The 22,336-nt window shown below is 38.1% G+C and overlaps 1 protein-coding gene across 1 annotated transcript in view; it reads left to right on the top strand.

Annotated features, from left to right (window-relative positions):
• The window catches only part of sdccag8 (SHH signaling and ciliogenesis regulator sdccag8), a 44,448-nt gene that overhangs the window by 14,799 nt on the left and 7,313 nt on the right, over nt 1-22,336 (top strand). The window contains exons 14-16 of the mRNA XM_051917894.1: nt 7,222-7,349; nt 9,086-9,194; nt 13,700-13,831. Of these exons, the coding sequence (XP_051773854.1) occupies nt 7,222-7,349; nt 9,086-9,194; nt 13,700-13,831 (369 nt within the window). The remainder of the gene's footprint in view (nt 1-7,221; nt 7,350-9,085; nt 9,195-13,699; nt 13,832-22,336) is intronic.

The following is a 22,336-nucleotide window of genomic DNA, read 5'->3' as shown; positions in this document are numbered from 1 at the left end:
TCAGAAATGAATTCATTGTAAATGTTCAACTTGAAACTCCCAGTCCTACTAAAACTATATGTCCGTGTGTCTTGAGAGCTGCTCCAGTGCCGTGGCCCAGCTCTGTGTCATGATGGTACAGGACAGAATGTTGCCAGTCCCCAGGCAAAGTGGGAGCAAATCTGTCGGGTGCAACTGTTCTCACTTGGGCCAACTCTGCCCAGAGAAAGTGCCCTACTTACTGTTTCTGGAAGCTGGGTTGTTCTCCTTCTTTTCTAAGTCTCCATGGCACTTTTTTTTTTTTTGGTCACCACAAGTGCAATTTCAGTAATAGACTTCTATCTATTATTATTCCAATAGGTTCCATATTAGCAGTAGCGGGGGCAAGAGTGCTGATTTTTGATTAATGGTGCCATATTTTTGTTGCTCGGCTCACTGGCCCAGCTGTATTTGAATTTCTTCTCACTATTGGAGAAGGTTTAATCAAGTGTCTTTCTTCTGTTTACCCAGAATGCATCATTTTTGTGTAGTCCATTTGTTAGGTCCAAATTCATTATCAGTAAATTTATATTAACATGCTTAAACATACTGTAGAAAGGCCCATATCATCATGGCTTTCTCTCTCCCCATCTACTCCACTCTCCAGATGGCATAAGGAGTCCATCACAAAGCGGGCATCCTCCCACAAAAACCTGCCATGAAACAGGAATGGAAGAGACGGGCACAACCCTAAGACCCAGCAGCCCGACACCCTATTGGGTTAAAAAAAAAGCTGTTTGTTATGCTCTTTGCTGGCCATGCGCTTTTTGTGGGCACGTTCGGCTTTTGGAGAGCGTATTTGGTGTGTGATGGAGGGATGATGAAGGCAGCACGGTTTAGTTGGGCCTCCTGTGTGAGGTGACACCAGTGGGGGGTCTGGCACAAGCCCCTCCAGGTCAGCCCGAGCTGTGGAAATGCGTCACGCGCTCTGAGTGCGAGCCTCAACAGCGCTGTCGCAGGCTGTTTCACCCAGGGATAGCGCCCTGTCTTGTTCTCTTCCTCTCTTCCTCCTTCTCATCTTTATGCTTTCATTTCTGTCCAGTTTGTGTTTTTTTTTCCCAGAATGCACATAACAGAAGCCTCTTAAATATTTTTAAACTTATGTGTAGTTCATACTAGGATTGTTTAAAGCGATATTTCCCTCAAAAATGAAACTTCAGTCATCATTTACTCAGTCAAAGTCATCAATAATTTTTGTTATTCACTGAAAATCTTTCTTGACAGCTTTGATCACCATTCACTTTTATGGAAAAGAGCAGCTTGGACATTCTGCTAAACTTCTCCTTTGGAGTTCCATATAAGAAAGAGTGATATGAGAAAATCAAAATGACATGAGGGTATGACAACATGTATGACAACATTTTCTTTTTTTGGATGAACCATCCTTTTAAGCAGAGATTTTCTTTCTTCAAAAAAAGCTGTTCAAAAATCCAATATTTTTTTTTTATATTCCTGTCAAAATGAAAATCCTGGTCATTATCATAAACACACATCTAAAATCTGCAATTTCTTGACCTGCTCTGAAAACATGGATATTTATTCAGCATATGTGAACACATCTCAGCTTCCTCTGTGTGCGTTTTCAAATCACAACAGATTCTCTACGGATACATAAGAAAAAAATGATTATCGTGATTAGTTGGTTTGTTGATAGGGGTGTCTTATAGAAAGGGAGGGGGTTGTTTGTAAATTGGTGGCGTCTGCAATTCGTTTTGCCTCTGACCTTGAGGGGGTTTTGCGCTTCTTGAAGAAGAAAGCAGAAGCTGGCGGTAAACAAAGTTCACTTCTGACAGATGGATTGAATGACAGAGAGGTTGTGAGTGCCAGAATAGCCCTGGCATCCGAGGAAATGTTCAATGCGGTCCAACAGGAGAGGAGGTGTGAACAGGTGCGGGGCTGCTGAAGGAAAGGGGACCAGATGGAGGGAGCCAGAGCCAGTTTAGTTAAAGGAAAAAGGGTGGGAGGGAGCAGCGAGGGGGGGGGGATAAATGAAGGGTGGGGGGCGATACAGGGCGAGAGATGGAGAGGCTGACGTGCACGCTAATAGAAGCGGTTTGGATGTCGTGTAAATATAGAGTGTGCAAGTACTGCAGACGAGACACGGGCGGCTCAGGTTGGGCCGTTTCATTCGCTCCTGGAGGGATGGGGGCGAGTGTGTCAGTGGGAGACAGGAAATAGGAGTGCGATTGACACTGAATGAGTGCAGCTGAATAAATGCTATAAAACATCTGAGGTTTGTGAGTGTGAACATTTCGCAGTACTTTCTGTATTAGTGTTTCAGCGAAGTTTTCTTCAATATCTTAATAGCAAAACATACTTTTTACGCAACTTTTTGAGCATAATTTCATATACTTTTAAATTGAATTGTACTCTTTCTACTGCCTATGAGAGATGAGTATGTCATCTTGAAGTCCGTCTAACTGTAATCACAAAACCGGGATGAATGTTAAAATGCCAGATTTGCGCCTTCTGTCCATTTCCGTTCTTACCCCGCAGTGCAACCTGTACTTTTTTTACTTTTGAAAGTTTTCCTCGCACATATATTAACATACAAACGGTGGCAAGTATCCTTGTGTACTGTTGAGTGCTCATGAAGCCAAACGGCTGACTCCAATTTGCGCACATTTTAGGAACGGTAGCATTTGGTCATTTTTGGCGTGGGATCACGGAGCACCACAGGGTGCTGCAAACTCTGCGCTCGAGCGGTCTGTGGTAGTCCAAATCAAATGGGCAACAGCTTGAATAGTACCCACTTAGGCAGCCCTCGGCCCTCGCGCTCCACCAGCACCCAGCTACGGAAACTATTTTCCGTGGCTCGACGCTGCTCCCTACCAGGCAGACCGACCAACCCGGCTATGGCTCCTAACCGGAGGACATTAGGCCTCGCTCACATCATTACCAGCAGTGAGCAAACACTCACTGACCTGCCATTGTGGGGTGGCAAGAGAGGGTGCGAGGTGAGTCAGAGCTGTCTGACCTGGCTTTGAAACAGTTCATGCCCGAGCAAACACTCGAAACGGATGACATTTCAGATTTTTGTTGGCACAAATGAAACAGTTAAGGTATTCATTTTAAATGCATCCAGAAGTGGTTCCTACCCAACATACGTATTATATAAACAATACTTTTTTGGTGGTCTATATTTTGATAATGATAATAAACGGATAATAATAAGAAATGTTACAAATCAGCATATTAAAATGACCCCCTCCCCCCAAATACATGCGACATTGGTGAGCATTGATGAACTGAAAAAAGTTTTACAAACCTTAAAGTAATATATTTATTCAAAATGGAAAATTCTGTCATCAAATTCTGTCAATGAAAATACTTTTTTCATTTACTCACTTTCATGTTGTTCCGAACCTGTATGACTTTTTCTTCGGAGAAACACCGGAGAAGATATTTTAAGAAATGTCTGTGTTTATTTTTGTTCATACAATGGAAGTCAATGGTCACCAAAACTGTTTGGTTATTGACATTCTTCAAAATATCTTCAGAAGGACGAAAGTCATAAAGGTTTGGAGCAACACGAGGGTGATTAATTGATGACTGAATTTTAAGTTTTGGGTGAAAAGTACTCAAATAAGTTCTTGCTTCATTTTGAGTTGTACGTAGTTGACAGTAATGACTTGCAGTTCACTGAGCAATTTAATAAAGGCTTTACTGATTCAGATAGAGTGATTCATTGAAGGAATCAGATAAAAAAAGAGTCATTTGTTTGTGAATCAAAATACACTTCTCACATGTATTTTGATTAATTTATGTTTGTTATTTTGTGGTACACAGTATCTCTCATCACATTCAGTTCAGTCAGCAAACTCAGTTCTGGAAATATAATTTTATTGGCGCCACTGAAACACAGCTCAGTGGAATATTTCTAAGATGAATAAATTTAGCAATAGCAGTGTTTGATACTTTGCTTGGTGCACACACAATTTCTTATTAAATCTACATATGACATTTTATTGATATTTCATATTTGATATTTCATTTCGTATTATCATTTCATTGATAAAAATTGGTCTATGAAAATGTCAAATTATATTATTTGTGTACTTAGTAATCGATGCATGATAACACCTCTGTTCCTCTGCTAGCCACATGCTACTTAAAATATTCTTCGCCTTTAGATAAATAAAGTTTCGATCTCATTGGTGTCCACAGTATCTCGCTCGAAGGCCTCTCGCTTAGCCAACTTTTTCCCTAAAGTGCTCGCGGTAACTTTCTGGCGGTCTCTCTCATGCTAATTGGTCGACAAACACCCGACCCCCCCCACACTCCATCCACACCCCCGCACCCCAGTGAGTGGCTGGGCCCCCTGGAAAGCCACAGTAACAAATGGCTGGCTGTGAGGCCTTTGTGAGCCCCTGCTGAGCGCTGGTGTGGATGGTGTTTTAGGCCGCTGTTCAAGCACAGCGGGGGCCGAGCGCTCTCCCCCTGCTCGCTCTCTCTCACACAGCTCTCGCAGGCGGAGCGCCTTCACACTCCAGACGACAGCAGGCCTGCAGAGACGGTCACTTCTCCAGCTACATTCCAAACCCAGTGTGCGAGAAAAGTTTTCAGGCTTCACTGTTAATTAACACACTTTGACTTGAGTTTTGTGGGTGTTTTTTTTTTCTTTCTCGTCTTACTTTCTTTGGCCTGCATTATGTCTGCTCTTTTGTAGTGTAGACTAGTTATTTAATTCATGCTGATCATTAACGTGATGCTTTTCAACCTGGCGGTTGAGTAAAGATTGTGCTTTTGTTTCCAACTTTGAGGTGCTTTAACGTAGATCTGTTGATCAATTTCATATCTAATCTCCGATATCATTCTGTAGTATGTTGCACGGTTCTCTCACTTTTGTCTCTCTGTTTGAGAGTCAGAATCAACAAAGCTTTATTTGCATATCTGTAGGAAGGATTACAATATTGCCAGAGCGTTTCAGTAATTGCGTAGCACAGGTGAATGAAATCAACAGTAAAATAACGGAGGGTGCAATAAATGAAGCGATATGTCAGGTGTGAATATGGTAAAGTGACAAGATGTAGTGTGACACAGTGATGTGTTGAAGTATAATGCATAGTCTATACGTTACATTCAAAATAAACTTGTTGCCTCACCTGCCAATACCGGGTGAATTGAGTAAATTTATCAGCCAAATGTTTCTTACCGACCGTGCTGTAATTTGATTTAAAAAATATATATTTTTGCCACTAAGACAATAGAATTACCTTTTTTCCCTTGCATAATTGTGGCAAAAGATCACTCGCAGCGTCAAATATTCACCACTCTGTACTGTATGTGAAATGCTACTTAACAACATTTATACACACATTTTAGTGGCTTAATACAAGGAACATTCCTCAAATGTTTTGGCAAATTAAGCTCTGGAGAAATAAAAGGGCTCACCTACAGTAATTACGAAGAGACATAAGCTCCATGTTTGGAAAGATCAGAGAAGGGGACTCTGTGTGTATACTGCATTAACACAAACACTTCCGTCATTATTAGGCAGATAAAGTACCAACGAGGCTCAGATTATCTTTCCATGCATTTTGTTTCCTTTTCTAATAATGGCCAAATGGCCAGTAGGCTAACTTTTTATTTAGGTCAACTTATACTCTTTTTGGTGCTTGGCGAGTGTTAATTTTGGACCTCAGTATGATAGTTCTGGTCTTAGATTTAGATTTTTCAGAGTAGTATCAACCTTGACACAAAAGACATAGTTAAAAAGGGATTGTTCACCCAAATATTTATTTATTTATCATTTACTCAGGTCGTTCCAAACCTGTATGTCTTTCTTTAACCAAAAAGTTTTGGTGACCACTGACTTCCATTAAATGGACAAAAAACACTAAGGCCCTATCATAAGAGTTTTTTGCTAGTTTCAGCCCAACGCAGTTATCATTTTCACGTCCTGCGCCACGTTGTTTAAATATGCATTTGTGCCCATTTGTGCACCCATGGGCGTGCTGGTCTGAAAACGAGGTGTGTTCAGGTGCATTGTGGGTGCATTACTATTTTGAGGCAACTAAAATAGACTTCACCATTGACAACCTGAAACCTGGTCTAAAGTCAAATGTTGCAGTATTTGTTTTGATATTTAAAGAGCGCGTTAGTAATATGCGCCTATATGCCTGTGCGCGTACACTCTGCTTATTATACACACAGGGACACGCAACAGCAAACAAACATGTCAAATATTAAAAATAAAAGGATTACAATGTAAAAGATTATTATTGTGTGCATAAAGATAAAAATGTTTTGTTGGAATCCGGCTTTTCCCGTAGATTTCCTCACTAGAGAAGCGTTCAGTTTTTCCGTTTGCAAATTCCGCCATGTAAATAGCGAATCCGCCATGGCACGAGCGCAACTGGCTTGTAAAGGGAATGGGAGATGAGACTCTGATTGGTTTATTGCACGTTACGCTCAAAACACACCCATTACTCATTAAGAGAACAGGGACAACCCTTTTAGACTATGCGCCGGGCGCGCCCACCACTTTTCCCGCCCTTTTGGTCGGGCCCATCCTTAAACTTGGATTCGGACACGCCCTAAGCGCACTTGCACCATGCGCTTTAGACCATGCGCTTAGATCGTTAAAATAGTGCCCTGAGACATTTCTCAAAATGTCTTTTTTTATGTTCTACAGAAGAAATAAAGTCATACAGGTTTGGAACGACATGAAAGTGATTAAATGATGACAGAATTTTTGACATTTTTGGGTGAACTAACCTAACCTAATTTATTAGTTTAGTGAAATTTTGTGTCCTAAATATTTAATTGTGTTGTAACATTTTTATTGTGCTGTTATGTTTTTGCTCATTGCTCTATATAGCACAGCTTTTTATATCTTATTGCGTAAATGTGCTTTGTAAATATGCAGAGACAACTGTTAGTAATTTTAAAGGTTGATTTTTTTCCCCCAAAACTACAAAAACTGAGACTCTGTGGCTCTTTCAAAACATTGTTCTGTTTATATGAGCATTCCTATCCAGCACAGCACAGCAGTATTGGCTCAACAAGTGCTGTGAATTTGGGGTGGGACTGTCTGATTGTCTGACCAATGACAGAGGGGGAGTGATCAGGAAACCTGTTTGAAAACATTCATTTTGCAGTTCCATTTGGTGATGCTAGTGGCACAGAAATACCATGTGTATCACTGATCTAATCTACATGTGTATCTTTCTCTCTCTCTCTCTCTCTCTCACTCTGCAGGCAGGAGAAGGAGGCGGTAGAGCACTGCTGTGGCGAGGACATGGCCGCTCTGACCTTCCAGGCACAGCGGCGCGAACGTGAGCTGACACAGACGCTCCAGCAAATGGAAGCGCAGCACGAGAGGAGTGGTGGGTGTTCACCGGTGCGCTGCCCCTTGCCAGAACAACCGTCTCACCCGCCCTTCCGCCTGCCTTACCCCCGCACGCTCCGGGCGTGAGCCACACTGTGCGGGACGGCATCAGGAACACCTGTAACCTTTGGCTGGCCGAAGGGAGCAGATGCTCGGCGCTCCAGAGCTTCAGCGCTACGTATTAGTTAGCGTTTAAAAATGGGGGGGCGGGCATCGCTGCCCACTGTCTGCTGATTTCAGAGTGCTGCTCTCACATCTGTTGCACCATCTGGATGGGCGAGTTTAGTTTATTTACCTGTGTTTCCAGAAACTTGAGGCATGCTGATTGCCAGAACAAAGCGCAGAGAAAACAAAGGGCTTCTTTTTGGCGCGGCTGCACGGCACACATGTTGTCTAAAGAGAAATGGCATCAGAGGCTCAGCAGGAAGCTCTCTGGGCTTATGGAATTAGTCCTTTAATACCACAGACCACTTCCCTCTCTAAGCATATAATGGCCACTCTCGATAGCTAATTATTTTTGTCCCGCTTCCCCCCGTCCCTGTCTTTCTATCTCTAAACGGATTGATTTTAGTAGTTAAGACAGAATCGCCTCTAGATGATATCACTGTTTTTTTTTGTTTTTTTTAAACACTGCCCTGTTTGTTTAGAGTCCAGTTTGTTTCTTTTATCCTGCTTTGTATGTGGTGTCTCTGTGGCCTGCACATGCCCAGCTAGTTTCAAAGCGCATAAACGCAGTAGGATTCTTTTGGTGAACTTTCAACAGCTTCTGAACTTTTTGAACTTGATGAAAACTAAATTTAATGAACACCACAATCCACATTGTCGTTACTTTCCTGCTTTCTGTCTGTCTCCTTTGTGTAGCTCAGATATATACACAAAATATACAGTGGGGTCCCAGACCAAATCTGAGACCACAATAAAAATTTAGAATTTTAAATACCTGAAAATAAAAAAAAAACTTTATGACATAAAATTAATAAAAAATATTTCAGATTCTGCACAATTTCTAGGTTATTATTCAAATAAGTAAATGTGTGACATTAATCATGTGACTCTGTACAGACAGTCAGATGTTCTTCCACTGAAACACAAGATGCTCTTTGGATCATCTCAATTCATGTTGGGGAAAATGTTAATTTTAAATATATTAAAATGTATTTCTATATATATATAGAATCTATTAAATGATTATAGAATCTATTAAATATTATAAACACAAATTAAAATAATTAATATATTTAATTAAAATATAAAAATAAATATTAAAATATATAAATAAATTAAATTAAAATATATAAATACATTTATTATATTAAAATAATTAATAAAATAAATTAAAGCATTTTAAGTAAATGTTACAGAAATTTGGACCCCACTGTACATAACAACATTCATAAAAATAAAAAAAATTTCAGTCAATGAAAATGAAAACCTTAATGGAAGAATAATTGAAAAGGTCGCACTTTACAGTCTTGTGTTTTGAACAAATGTTAAGCACATATCAAAGACAAATGAAAGATTTCTGTTTTTTAGTGGCTGATTAACATGTCCATCCAAGTAACCACTTTCTCATTTTGACACATGACCCTGAACCCAATAATGTTTTTTTTTTTAATTTTTGAACCCAGGAAGAACATAATTTATTATGTTGTTTTGTGTTGCTCTACCTGTGTTATATATTTTAGCACATGTATGTGTTTGCTGTTAATGAGTCAATACTTTATCTGTTCACAGTCAGAGAAACAGACGCTTTGCTGAGTGCTCAGAACAGCCTGATTGGGAAACTGAAGGAGGAGTGTCAGACACTTGGGGCAAAGCTGGAGGAGCTGGCCCAGAGCAGCAGGCACGTAGCACTTTCAGTCCTTTAAGATCATGTATACCGTATTAATTTTTTCATTCATTACAAACTCAACAAAAAATGTACCCAAGTCAAGTTCAGGCCATTTTGTGTCCAGAGTTCCTATGGTCATAGAAATGGCAAGTTGTTGAGTTTTAAAATTGTTAGTCTTACATTTTTTTTCTACATTGCTCAGCTTCAAAATATTTTATTGACTAGAAATTGCTAGTTCAATAATGGCTAAAGCAATCATCAAAAATTGGTAAATAAGTGGAAATTCACTGGTCTAAAGATGTGGGAACCCTGGCTGCCTTTAAAGCAGTCTTCAGGGCTTCTTTGGTCATGACTCTCACGTCTAGCATATCTAGAGCTGAACTAAACATAGTGCTCACTGTAACTGTGCTATTCCTTGCAGTGAAATCAGTGAAAATCAGTTTCCATGTTTGAAATGCAGATTGCCTGACATCGTCTTCTCAACTGTTTGATCTTGTTGATGCTTTGTGAATTGTGTATCTTCGCGGAGTCCGACTTTCAGCGCAGAGCCACTCGTGGTGTGTTATCCAGAGCGTGGCATCCTTTCCGTGCCATACTGCTCTAGTCTGTGCCCCAGTAAGGGAGCTGTCATTGTACCCTGGCACACGCCAGCCTGTCCTCCGTGCAGGCTTTGCTCTCTGCCCATCACATGTGCCTCTCACCTCAGGCCTCTGGGGTAGTCAGCTGTTAAAACAGTGTAAAGCGCATTACTCACATCGCAGCTTGCAATCTGCCATGGTCAGTCAGCCCAGCTTGGGAAGGTACAGGCCACTGCTGCTCGCCCTCCCCCTTCCGCCCGCACGGTGAACTCAAGAAGACCTCTGAAGAAGATGGATGCGGCGAATCATCTCGGCGTATTTGTGATCGTACTGTAGTTTTACAGTTGTTGTTGACAGATAAAAACACGGACATGGTTGACAAATGCCAGATAGTGTTCTGCAGTGTGACATATTTTACTTTACATTTTCCCATTCTTTCATAATTATTATACATGCCCCTTTTATGACCTCATATTTTTATGACCTGATGGGATATGTACTTCTAAATATTAATGTTACACTACAGGACTATTTAAGTGAACCACAAAGAAGCACAAAAGGTGAAGAAAAGCACAAGTTCTGCAAACAAGGTGAATGAAATGAGTATAAAAGGTTAAAACAAACAAGGATGGGATGTTGACATACAGTAAATTACATAAAGGATAATGTTCGCATTGCCTCAGGGTCTTGATCATCCTGTCAGGGATTATTTTGTGATGCATCTTGCAACTATACGTTATTGCATTTATTACAAAAAAATAATAGCAATAAATAAATTACCATGGAATGAGTTACAATTGTTTTACTATCTAAGAAGAAAGTGAGAAAAATTAGAAATAGTGACTGATCTCTTTAATTTTTATTTAATTTGGTCACTAAAATTTAATGTTAACACTTTACAAGTAAGGTTACATTTGTTAACATGAATATATATGATATAATGTTAACTAATGGAACCTTATTATGGAAATGTTACCAATGTTAATAATCAACTGCAGACATACAGAATGGCAGCAAAGTCTAGTGTTAATGTAATCTAGTAGCATATATATACTTAATGCAAACAGGTTTGTAAAAATTTCATTGCTTTTTAATGTACTATGTTTAAAAAAAACTAAAATAATATGATATATAATAAGAGCAGTGTATGGACTGCGTATATATACACTCATACACTTGATTCATTTCACTCTACTGATCTCCCTGTCCTGTTGTTTTATGTCCGGTGACAGTGTGGCCTTCTGTTCAGTGTTGTGTTTTAAACCTAAAGGCAGATGAGCACGCAGCACGCTGGCGAAAAGGTTCATTCTGCATAAGACTCAGGTGAAGGTTGCTCTCGTGTCTAATGCAGCACATCCAAGCGAGTTGTGGTGGTGGATTTAATTACTTGTATCTTTAACAGTTTAATCAAGCACGACCCATTAGAACGTCTACTGTTAACTTATATGAGCACATTAAACAAGTTTACACATTAAATCAAAGACATGTTTTTGGGAGCTGATGTCTTCCGTGTAGGCTTTTTAACTTTGGAGAGCGGGGTGTTTACAGTGCTAATGGAGTTGACTTGGCAGGGCTATACCTGATGGCAGAGTGCTCAGGTGTTTCTGGTGCAATGAGAGTGTGGTCTTGTTAAGAAACTGTCATTGGAGCCATGGCAAAGTGATTAGAGCAAGTTCAAATCTGGATGTGACTCTGTTTCCTCCCTATTTCTCCTTTTGCTTGTACTGATTTTCTTGTTCTTCCTTATTTTTCTGCCTTAAAATTGTATGGGCATCAGAGACAGTAAATCGCAGAGACCTCAAACTCGACAGGATTGTCCCAACATGTAAATCTTTTCGCCATTTTGGATTTTCTTAAAAACCTAATTTTTTAAACTTCTCCTAGACAGTTGGTCCGATCTTCACCAAAATTGGCAGACAGCAGCTTGGGATGGTGCTGGCAAAAAGTTATTAAAAGAATTTTGATTCCTTGAAGCATTGCAAAGGTATAAGTTAATTAATTGGTCAGGCAATGCCCATTTTTATGAGTTGACCTACTTGACACAAAGACAACAGGACATTCTGAGGATGCACACAAATTTTCATAAAATTCTGCCAATAGTGGGCATTACAACTAAAAACAATTATAACTTTGCAACAGAACAATTCATTAAGTTGAAAATTGATATGCATCTTCTTTGGTGAACGACATCCCAACATATCCTCCAATATGAATCGGATACTTAAAAAAAAAAAAAAAATTTCAGTGGCTAATATCAAATATGAATGGCCTACCATTACAAAAATGTATATATATGTAAAACGGGCCTCAAGGTGGCGCTATAATAAGCAACTTTATGTTTTAGCTACTCTGCAACTGTGTGTGACAGAATCAAAATTCTTGTTTCTTCTGATCCTTGGTTTAAACCAGAACAATATTAAATAATTCATAATTTTATGATTATCTAAAAACTTTATTCACCATACTAATTGGTTAAAAAAAACGCTATTTTTTTTTCGAACTCCTCTTAGGCTCTTTGTCAGACCTTCACCGCACATCATTCTGGCAAAAAGTTATCAAATGAATTTTGATCTTAATTTAAACTGTTTAGCAGATACATTTATTTTATATGTGTCTGGTATGACCCATTATGACTATTATGTCTATATCTTGTGTGCACTTCTCAAAACTTTGTACATACGGAGAACAAGTCATCCTGAACATGCTTAGCAGCTATTTCAAATGAAAGATGAAGGCTGTGATATTTATGTTGTCCACTAGAGGGAGCCACAGGATGAGCATCTTTTAAGCCTATTTTTTTTCTTTCTTTTTTCATCCTTTTGAATGGAAATAAATGCATTGATCTAGTTCATTTGTATAACTATGGTGTACTGACAGCATAGTTTTATTTAATTAGTGTACAGGAAAAGTATGAAATGCTTATAGATCATTAAATGTTTAACTTTTAATATACCCCAATAAAACATATTTTTTTTAATTTGCTAGACATGATTAAATATATTGCTGTCTGTTTAAAATGGAGAAACAATTTTAATTGTCTTTTTCAAGATAATATATATTATAACATTTCTACAAAGAAACGTATTTACTGTTGTGGTATGAATAATAAAACAAACACTTATGTGTTAAACTGCAAGCATAAGGTTAGAGGGCAACACATATTATGGAAATTAATTATAAAAATGAAAATAGCCTTAAGATAATTGCTTTAGATAAATAAGATTTTAATAAATCACATTTATTTGAAATTGTCCTCTGGCATCCTATACATGCAATTCATTTAAATTTAAATGTTGAATATGAGTCAACACTTACACCACATATGTTATGATCACATGCCTTACAACAGTAAACATTTTTATACAGGGGTATTTTTTACTTCTCTTTTAAAACAGTAAGAGGGAGTGATTTCCTTTGAAAGTCAGTTGCTGCTTCTGACAACTGTATCCCGTTCCATCAAACCCTTACTTTCAGTGAAGATTCAAGATGGACTTTGCTGTAAAAACCACATCATAAGATACATTAGTGCTTGGACCCCAATGATTTCTGCTTGCGGCTATATTTCCTTTACTTTCTTTACTCTCTTTTCATAAAAGTGGGAAAACAAACAAACAAAGAAAAAATGTTTTTCTACTGCTTCCTGATAGGCCATCGTACATGCTGCATTGAAATATGGGAGTGAATCCTGAATTTATCATATTAAAATATTTATATCAGCTGATAAGTGATAGTACTGATATACTGTGTATTAAGATCCATCTGTTTTAGTAAAATGTGCTGTTTTGTTTATGCCCTGTAAGCTGCTGATTTTTAAACTCTCTGTTTTTGTGGTCTGAATGATCTAATGTCAGTTCAAGTATTATTAGAGTTAAAGCAGCTTTATTTAACAGTATTGAAATGTGGATTATAAAACTTAAGCGTGTGTTTGTGTGTGTGTAGAGCGGAGATAGAGCAGTTGTCTCTGGAGAGAGAGCACCTGCAGGAGAGCGCTGAGAAACTGCGAGGTCGCTGTGAGGAGATGGAGGAGCAGTGTGTGCAGCATGGCAGGATGCACCAGCGCATGAAGCAGAGGTACGCACACCTGCAGCACTGACCTCAAGTCCTGCTCGCTTTAGTATCACATGTACAGTCCCTATAGGAACTTGTGTAGTTTATAACACCTTGACATCACTACATTTGCATAATGAGGGACGTAGTTAAAACCAACAGCAGTTAGGGGTGTGAATCTTTGGGGTGTCAGTGAAACAATTTTACTCATGATTCACAGGTTTTCAATTACATTTCAATTTAGATACATTTTAAGATTCAGGCTTTGTTCATAAAGCAAAAAAAAAAAATTTGTTTTGGCTTTGTCATTTAGCATGTGGTGAAATTTGATCTCTTTGTTCAGGTTTGTTAACATTGGATTTCATGTTTATTTATGCTGTTCTGACTACAAAAAAACACAACCAGATTTTAGTTGGATATGGCAATAACAAAATCAGATTTTTGCTGCCTGTCTGAACAAAGCCTTCAAAGACTTATGGGAGGCATGAGAAAGAATCACAAACTAGATCAAGGTCAATGAATTAGTGAAAGAATAATGAACAAAACAGGTTGAAATACACTACTGTTCAAAAGTTTGGGGTTGGTAATATTTCGTAATGCTTTTGAAAGAAGTCTCTTATGCTCACCAAGGATGTGATCAAAAATACAGTAAAAACAGTAATATTGTGAAATATTACTACAATTTAAAATAACTGATTTCTATTTTAATAAATTTTAAAATGTAATTGAGGAGTTCAGATGCAAAAGCCCCTAAATGCCACCTCTGCCAAAAATGAGATAATGATATTGAGCGAATGCTCTCCGCGCATAGTATATGTTCATCAAATACTTTCGCTTCAGATTCCCTTAAATCCCAGCGTCAGCCACTTCAGAAATACCGGCGTTGTGCCAAATTTCAACTCCATGCCAAATTATTACCCCCCTCATTGAAGTCGCTACCTGATTGCCTAATCCTAACCCCACACCTAATCCTAACCCCTCCCCCATGCCTAATCCTAAACCTACCAATAATAGGGGGGTAATAATTTGGCGGGGGTCAGAATTCAGCACAACACCGGTTCGTTGGCAGAAACCGCTAAACGCCACTTTCCTTTGTCAGTAAAAGCCTCTAAGTCCACAGAAGAACCAATCGGAAGAGGTGAATCGAATCATATGATTTCAAGATGAATGACGGTGTGCGTATGAGCTGGCTTTCAATTGCAGAGCTGCAAGTTTTTATCATGTTTTGTCCATGGTTACAGTGGCAATGACAGGATTGTAGCAGTAAACACAACAGTTCCTTTTGCTTTTCAAAACTGACAGAAACGGATGTTTTACTATGTCTTGTTGTCCAAAGAGGTGGACTTAGAGGTTTTTGCAGAAAAAAAAAAAGTTAAATACCAATGAATTGACTAAAGTGACAGTTTTGAAATAAGGCATTTCAAATAATAACCTTTTCATTTCATTAAAGTGAAATTACTGAACCTAAACATAGGAGCCTGGAAAAAAAAATGCTCATTTAAAAGAGTCAGACAGACTTACAGGTTTTTGCAATGGAATTCAATTTATTCCTGTGATGGTAAAGCTGAGTTTTCAGCAGTCATTACTCCGGTCTTCAGTGTCACATGATCCTTCAGAAATCATTCTAACATGCTGATTTGGTGCTCAAATAACATTTTTTATTATTAATTTTGAAAACAGTTGTGCTGCTTGATATTTTTGTGCAAACTGTGATGCATTTTTTTCAGGATTTTTTGATTAATAGGATGTTTTAAAAAACAGCAATTATGTGAAATAGAAATCGTTTGTAACATTATAAATGTCTTTACTGTCACTTTTGCTCAGTGTAATGGTTCCTTGCTGAATAAAAGTATTAATTTCTTTTAAAAAAAATCGTACTGACCTCAAACTTTTGAACGATAGTGTATGTTGTTCGTCGGGAATTAATTTTTTTTCAGACTGAAATAAGGCTGGCTCTTCAAGAAGCCATTGATTGGATTTGCAGGCTGCAGCTTTGTAACCTCTCAATATGTCTATAATATTAACTGGAATCAGAAACTGGCTTTTTATTTCTAATACATGTGAGCAGTGCACTCGTAACACTTCATACTGCGTGTGTGCGTGTTTCAGGCAGGGGCACATGTGGCCACTGAGTGTAGGGTTGAGGGGCGTCTGGCACACCGCCCGAGCCAGCATGTGGGCGAGTGAGTGAGTGTGGGTGTATCCACAGTACCTCCAGCCTGAACTGAGCTTCTGCTGGGAGCACAACATCCTTCTGTTTCTTCCACAACTTTACATATTAGCGAATATCCACCTCCTCGAACCAGAGAGAAGCAGATACAAAGAAAAGTTACATTTCCACTGCTGCCAGTAATGAAAAGCATGTTGTTTTTAGATAGTTGTGCAGTGTGGGCATGTAAGTGAGCTTTCCTCACATAACTGGAGCTGTTAAAATGGTTTGTCACCTTTGCAATTACGCAACATTTCTCACAAGAGCTCACAGACCGAGCTCAGAGGTGAGATGGAGCGATTAGAAAGAATCTATATGTGTGAAATATATATAGTTATGTTTACCATAGTGAATATACAGCATTTTTATTTGACTTACGTACAAGCTAGAGATCGTCAAACGATTTAATGTTATAGCTAATCTTTTGAGAAGAATTCAAAACAAAGATAAAGTTTCAATATGCAAGAAGGAAAATAAAACAATTTCATGTGCTGACCAAAATAGAGAAAAATCAATTTGTGAGAGTTTACCGGATCACACCGTTCCTTTCTCGCTGTTTACATGCTTTGTTTATTGCCACGCTGACACACACATTTCTCCTGCTGTTGGTATGTAAGACAGAAGGTGCCGGAGCCAAACTTCAGCCTTCGGCTCTGAGTAAGAGACTGAAAGGTCTGGTCCCTCCCGCGTCTTCAGTGCCCCGGGTGTCTCTGCTCTGTAGGGCACTTCACCCCACCGCCCGTGGGTTAAGGTGTACGTGTTAATAAGTTGGTGCAAATGGCTTCGGCATACATGCAAATAGCCGGGGCCCCACCTCAGATATTCTTGATCGGGCGCACAATCTGTGCTGCGAAGAGCTGCAACAGCGTGGCACGCATGAAACATTTGGAAAATCAGCTTGATTTATTTTTACCATTCGAGCCAACGCCAAGCAACACAGGGGTTTTCGGCACACAATGTTTCACTCCTGCAAGTTATTTATTTATTTTCCACGTGGTATTCGCATATTTTCTGCCTAGAGATTAGGGCCAGTGATATATGAAAGGCTCGAGTGTTGGCCAACGATTGTGCGTAATAGCCTCGGCTTTATGGAGAACATCAATAATACATATGCGTATCAATCCTATTTTTATTTCATAAATGCATTCTGGGCATCGCTTCACTACTGTGTAAGATGGTTGATGTTAGTGTGGTAAAAGCCACTTTGGGATGTAGTAATCAGAGTTTATATATATATATATATATATATATATATATATCTGTTTAGCATACAAAATTTTATTTTTGAGTGTATTGATGAAGAATGTAACTAGAAATGGTTTTGTAAATGATGTAAGAATACTGTTTTTATAATTACATTTTAGTTGAAATTTAGGTCAGATTAAACAGAAATTTAAACTTTATTTTTATATCTATCTTTAATCAAATGAACATACCTGATAAGCTATTTGAGCCATACTCAGGTATGCCTTTAGTATTAAATATAGTATTAATGTTATTATTATTTATATAGGGTGCACAACATGTATTGTGAATTCTTAGTTTTGTAATTTCTTATTGCTGCTTAAATTTGTCATCATTTGTGGTTGACAAAAATTATATAAAAAGGCAGGGTACCCATGGAAATAACAGAATTTTTTAAAATGGACATTTCTATAATGACATTTCAAAATTAATTTCAGAAAGCATTAAAGGACATTTAACATGAAAAGCTTTTAGTAAGATGGCAGGTCCTGCGGCGTGGCATACTTAGGCTAAATGATTTTAAACAGCATTTTGCATATTCTTTTATAATTATTATGCATGCTGTTTTTATAATCATATTATTTTTGTGCTTTTTAGAATTTATTTGTCACACCGCAGAACTATGTTTAGGAACTAGTAAAGTTATTTACTAGAAGGTTATTAAAAAAAGACTTGTTACAGTGCTTAAAACATCCACTTATACATTCAAAATAAGTCATTTTGTTGATTAAAAGAGAATAATTTTGGGTCATTTAGAAATAAAAAAAATGGCTTGATATTGGATTATTTGTCCAAAATTTCACTTGCTCCGAGTCCCTGCTTACACAAGTTCCTCAAACATTTTCTCTCATCTCCACTCAGCCCCACAAACACGCATCTGCCAATGAGCGTCTTTACCAATTATCACTCCCTCTCACCAACACACACAGAAGCAAACACGCTCCTGTTCCTTAAAGGAGTGTTGTAGCGTATACGCAGATGTGTGCCTAAATCTACAGGCTTCTGTCAGCCATATGGCGGCATAAAGAAAGATGGTAGTGGCGTGTGGATGTGCGTGGAGGGGAGCGTGGATGGAGAGCCATGTGTAGCGGTAGCTGGAGCGCTGCTGAAAAGGCTGGAGGAGATGGTGCAATGGAACAAATGTCCGCCTGCACCGGGGCCGAGAACAGCCGCGCTGCTGCCGGGGAGATGGCTGGGCCTCGGGCGAGGGCTGCTTCATCTGGTTCCCTGCCACCCACCCCCGCTGCACACCCCATCATTCTCTTACACACACACACACACAGACGCGCTTTTAAGACTGTGCCACTTTAGTAAACTTTTCATTTGCAAATGAAGTTGGCAAGGAGTTAAGGAGATGGCATGTGTGATGTGGATGATGCTTGTCACTGTTTCTTTAGCATCCGTATGCTGATCATTGTCTTTTCTGGGTCAGATGTACCTTTAGCATGTTTTGAATCAGTCTACATGAAAAGAGGTCAGATTTATTTGGATTTCTCTTCTTCAAATGAAACAAAAATCTTTTTTTTTATAATAATAGTGCTTCAAGTGGCATTATTTAATAGTGGGTAGGTAAGCACAACAGATTACAACCATAAATCTGAACTTTGCTGACAGACCCAACAGGCCAAAGATTGTAATAATGTATGTGGAGCATATTATATCTTTCCAGCTTCTCTTCAGTCATTTATGTTTGATATTGTTGAGCTGTATATTCCAAAACAGTACTGTTTAACTGTTCAAAACCTCTAACCCAAGTATTAAATTTCAACATCCAACTCAAACCTCAATGCTACACACATGAATGAATCCCCAAATGGTGCCGCTTGGTTGCACAGAGGTGTGCTATGAACCCTTTTCACATTTCTGTGTTTAGCAGGGTAAACTTCTATAGCGGAGACCATAGCAGATATTAGTTTTGCTTTCCCATTTAAGAGAGATGGATTATGACAGTCAGAAAGTAGAACAATGTCAAAGCAGCTATAGTAGAAACCCTCTCACAGAAGTGTTTAAAAAAGATTTACAATGTTCATTATTGTGAAAACTGCTCACATTTTCTTCAGAGTATATAAGGAGAAAGATATTATTTAATCTCTCTTTTATCCTGTTGATCATAAACATCATCATCATACAGTACAAAAAATACAGTAGAAAATTTGGGGTTGGAAAGATATGCTTTTGTAAGAAAACGCTTATGCTCACTAAGGTTGCATTTATTTAATCAAAAATACAGTAAAAACAGTAGTATTGTGAAATATTACAATTTTAAATAAATGTCTTCAATTTTCATATGTTTTAAAATGTATTTTATTGATGGCAAAGCTGAATTTTCAGCATCATTACTCCAGTCTTCAGTGTCACATGATCCTTCAGAAATCATTCTAATATGCTGATTTGGTGCCCAAGAAACAATTTTTATTAGTATTGTTAAAGTTGAAAACAGCTGTGATGCTTAATATTTTTTTGAAACTGTGAGATACATTTTTCAGAATTTATTTGAAATTATAAATTGCTTTACTGTCACTTTTGATCAATTTAATACATCCTTGCTGAATAAAAGTATTAGTTTCTTTTTTTAAAATCTACAAAATACAGTAAGAACTTCAAACTAATCTTACAGTGACATTTGCATTTTCAGAAGCACACATAACTTTCTGGGCTCAGTGATTATTGATCTGTTAGTAATCAGTGATTGTTCATAATACTACATTCAGTAGATACTTCTGACACATTCAATTCAGTTTTAACAAATTATGCTCTATATTTAAAAGCCATGGTGTAACATCACACATATTTGCACTCTTCGTTTTGCAGCTAGGGGGCAGCAGGGAGCCTCTCCACCCTAATTTTCCTCTTTCCTCTACCCTTCCTGGGCCAGCTGGCCCACACTGCTGGGGGCAACAGCTCCATGGCCTGCTGACAGAGCCTTGTGGAGCGGTGGCTCTACTGCTCCTGCTTACGCGGGTGCTGGGCACATCCCAAGGCATGCGAACTGTAAAACGCTTCGTGGTGCATCCAAGCACTTCCTATCCAGTGCTAAGACCCCATTTATAACATCAAGAAGTGCTCACTTAGCTCTTTTCACAAGCTCTGTATGTAGTTCTTGCAAGAAAGTACAAGCTGATGGTGGTAACAAACTTTATGATGTATGTAGAGAACTGACATCACGGATATTGTATAGCTAAATGTAATTTTTTTTTTTTTCTTGTATCTTTTAACAGCAGATTCTTGTTGTAGCATGGAGTCTAGTTGATCAAAACTTTGTTGATCCAGTCTTGAGCTGCACAAGCCAAATAAGTAAGATGCAAAGATGATAATCATAACCACTTCATTTTCAGTGTGTGTTTCTTATTCTAAAGCCTTAATTTTAGCTATAAAAAATCAGATTATAAATGAAAATGATTGATTTGGTTTAATTATCTAAAAAAAATGTTTGGTTAACATTTATATTTAAAACCAGTGCCATATCTACATACAGTCCAACCTCAGTTCTGTAAATAAAAACTCAGACAGAAGGAGCCGAGATCATGTGCAACAATAGACATTGGCGAGTCTGTCAGGTTAGGGCTGTGAGATCCAAGGCCTGCGGTCAGTGGAGCTGTGTTTGGCCCTGGCAAAGCAGGAGGGTTTATGGAGGAGTGAGGGACTGCGTCCTCGCTGCCGCTGACAGGCCTGTTTTAACTAGGCAAGCCAAGACAGATTGCATATATTCTATACTGCTTATCCTTCCTCCAAGCCTCGCGTACCCCTTTCCCGACACTATCCGCAGCATGCTGCTGATGGGAGCCTCGTAAATTCACTGGATTTAGTGATTTGTCGTTCCATTTGTTGAGATCTTTTTCTATTGGTTTGTTTGTGCATTGAAGGAACTAAACCTGCCTCATTTGTTCTGATATGCTGAACTAAGTAACTGCTATTGTTGCTGTTATCCTAAAACAGATAAATGTTTTTTTATTTGTGTAGCTGCACTGTTCAGTAACCATTTTCACAAATGAGATTTAAATACTTTGTCTAAAACAATTTGACTGCCAGGGTTTTTCTTACATTTTAAATTGTATTAATTTATATTAAATTATTATTTTTATATATATATTATCTATTTTGATATATTTATTTTAGTATCACCAGATTTTTGGGGGGTCTATATGTCAGCTATGGTTTAAAAAAGACAAAATTTGACAGTTGTGATTTTTGTCTTTTCGCAAGAGCTGAGAGTGTATTCACTGCCTCTTGCCAATTCATTTGGCCAACGCTAAACAGATGCTAAGCACCGAACATCACTTACAAAAATCACATACCCTGAGGCCACAGCAGGCCACACGAGCAGAGGAACTTCAGTCCAGTCCATCAGCTGTACAGGTGGTAGCACTGCAGGCCACTTGCGCTCTCGTACCGTTTATTATACAAACTCACAGAGTGCCTCATCACCTGCAGATCATTCACAAAAAAAAAACAAAAAAACATTTGTATATTTATCAGAATATTCCTTTATGGAATATAATATTTCACCTATCATTTAAGGGTCTAATAATTTTAATTAATTATTCTATTCAGCAAGGATGCATTAAAGACATTTATAATGTTACAAAATATTTCTATTTCAAATAAATGCTGTTTGTACATTCTATTTATCAAAGAATCCTGAAAAACGCATTGATAATAGATGTTTCTCAGCCTATTAGTATGATTTCTGAAGGATCATGTGACACTGAAGACTGGAGTAATGATGCTGAAAATTCAGCTTTGCCACCACAGTTATAAATTGCATTTTAAAATGAATTCAAATAGAAAACAGTTATTTTAAATTATAATAATATTTCAGAATATTACTGTTCTTACTGTATTTTTGATAAAAAAAAAAATGCTTTGGTGACTAAAAATCGTAACTTTTGAACAATAGTGTAGGTTTAGTATATTATTTTTGGAATTTTTGAGTTATAATTATTCATAACACCTTTTTATATTAAAACCATTCAAATTACAGACCACTTGAAATCCTTCATGGACCACTAGTGGTCCTCAGATTGAGCCGTTTGAGAACCTCAACTTTAAGATTGTGTTTTCAAATTGTTCTAAAA

This window comes from Ctenopharyngodon idella, chromosome 13 (genome assembly GCF_019924925.1).
Source record: "Ctenopharyngodon idella isolate HZGC_01 chromosome 13, HZGC01, whole genome shotgun sequence".
In the NCBI taxonomy this organism is placed as follows: domain Eukaryota; kingdom Metazoa; phylum Chordata; class Actinopteri; order Cypriniformes; family Xenocyprididae; genus Ctenopharyngodon; species Ctenopharyngodon idella.
This window is presented reverse-complemented; position numbering and strand designations above follow the sequence as displayed.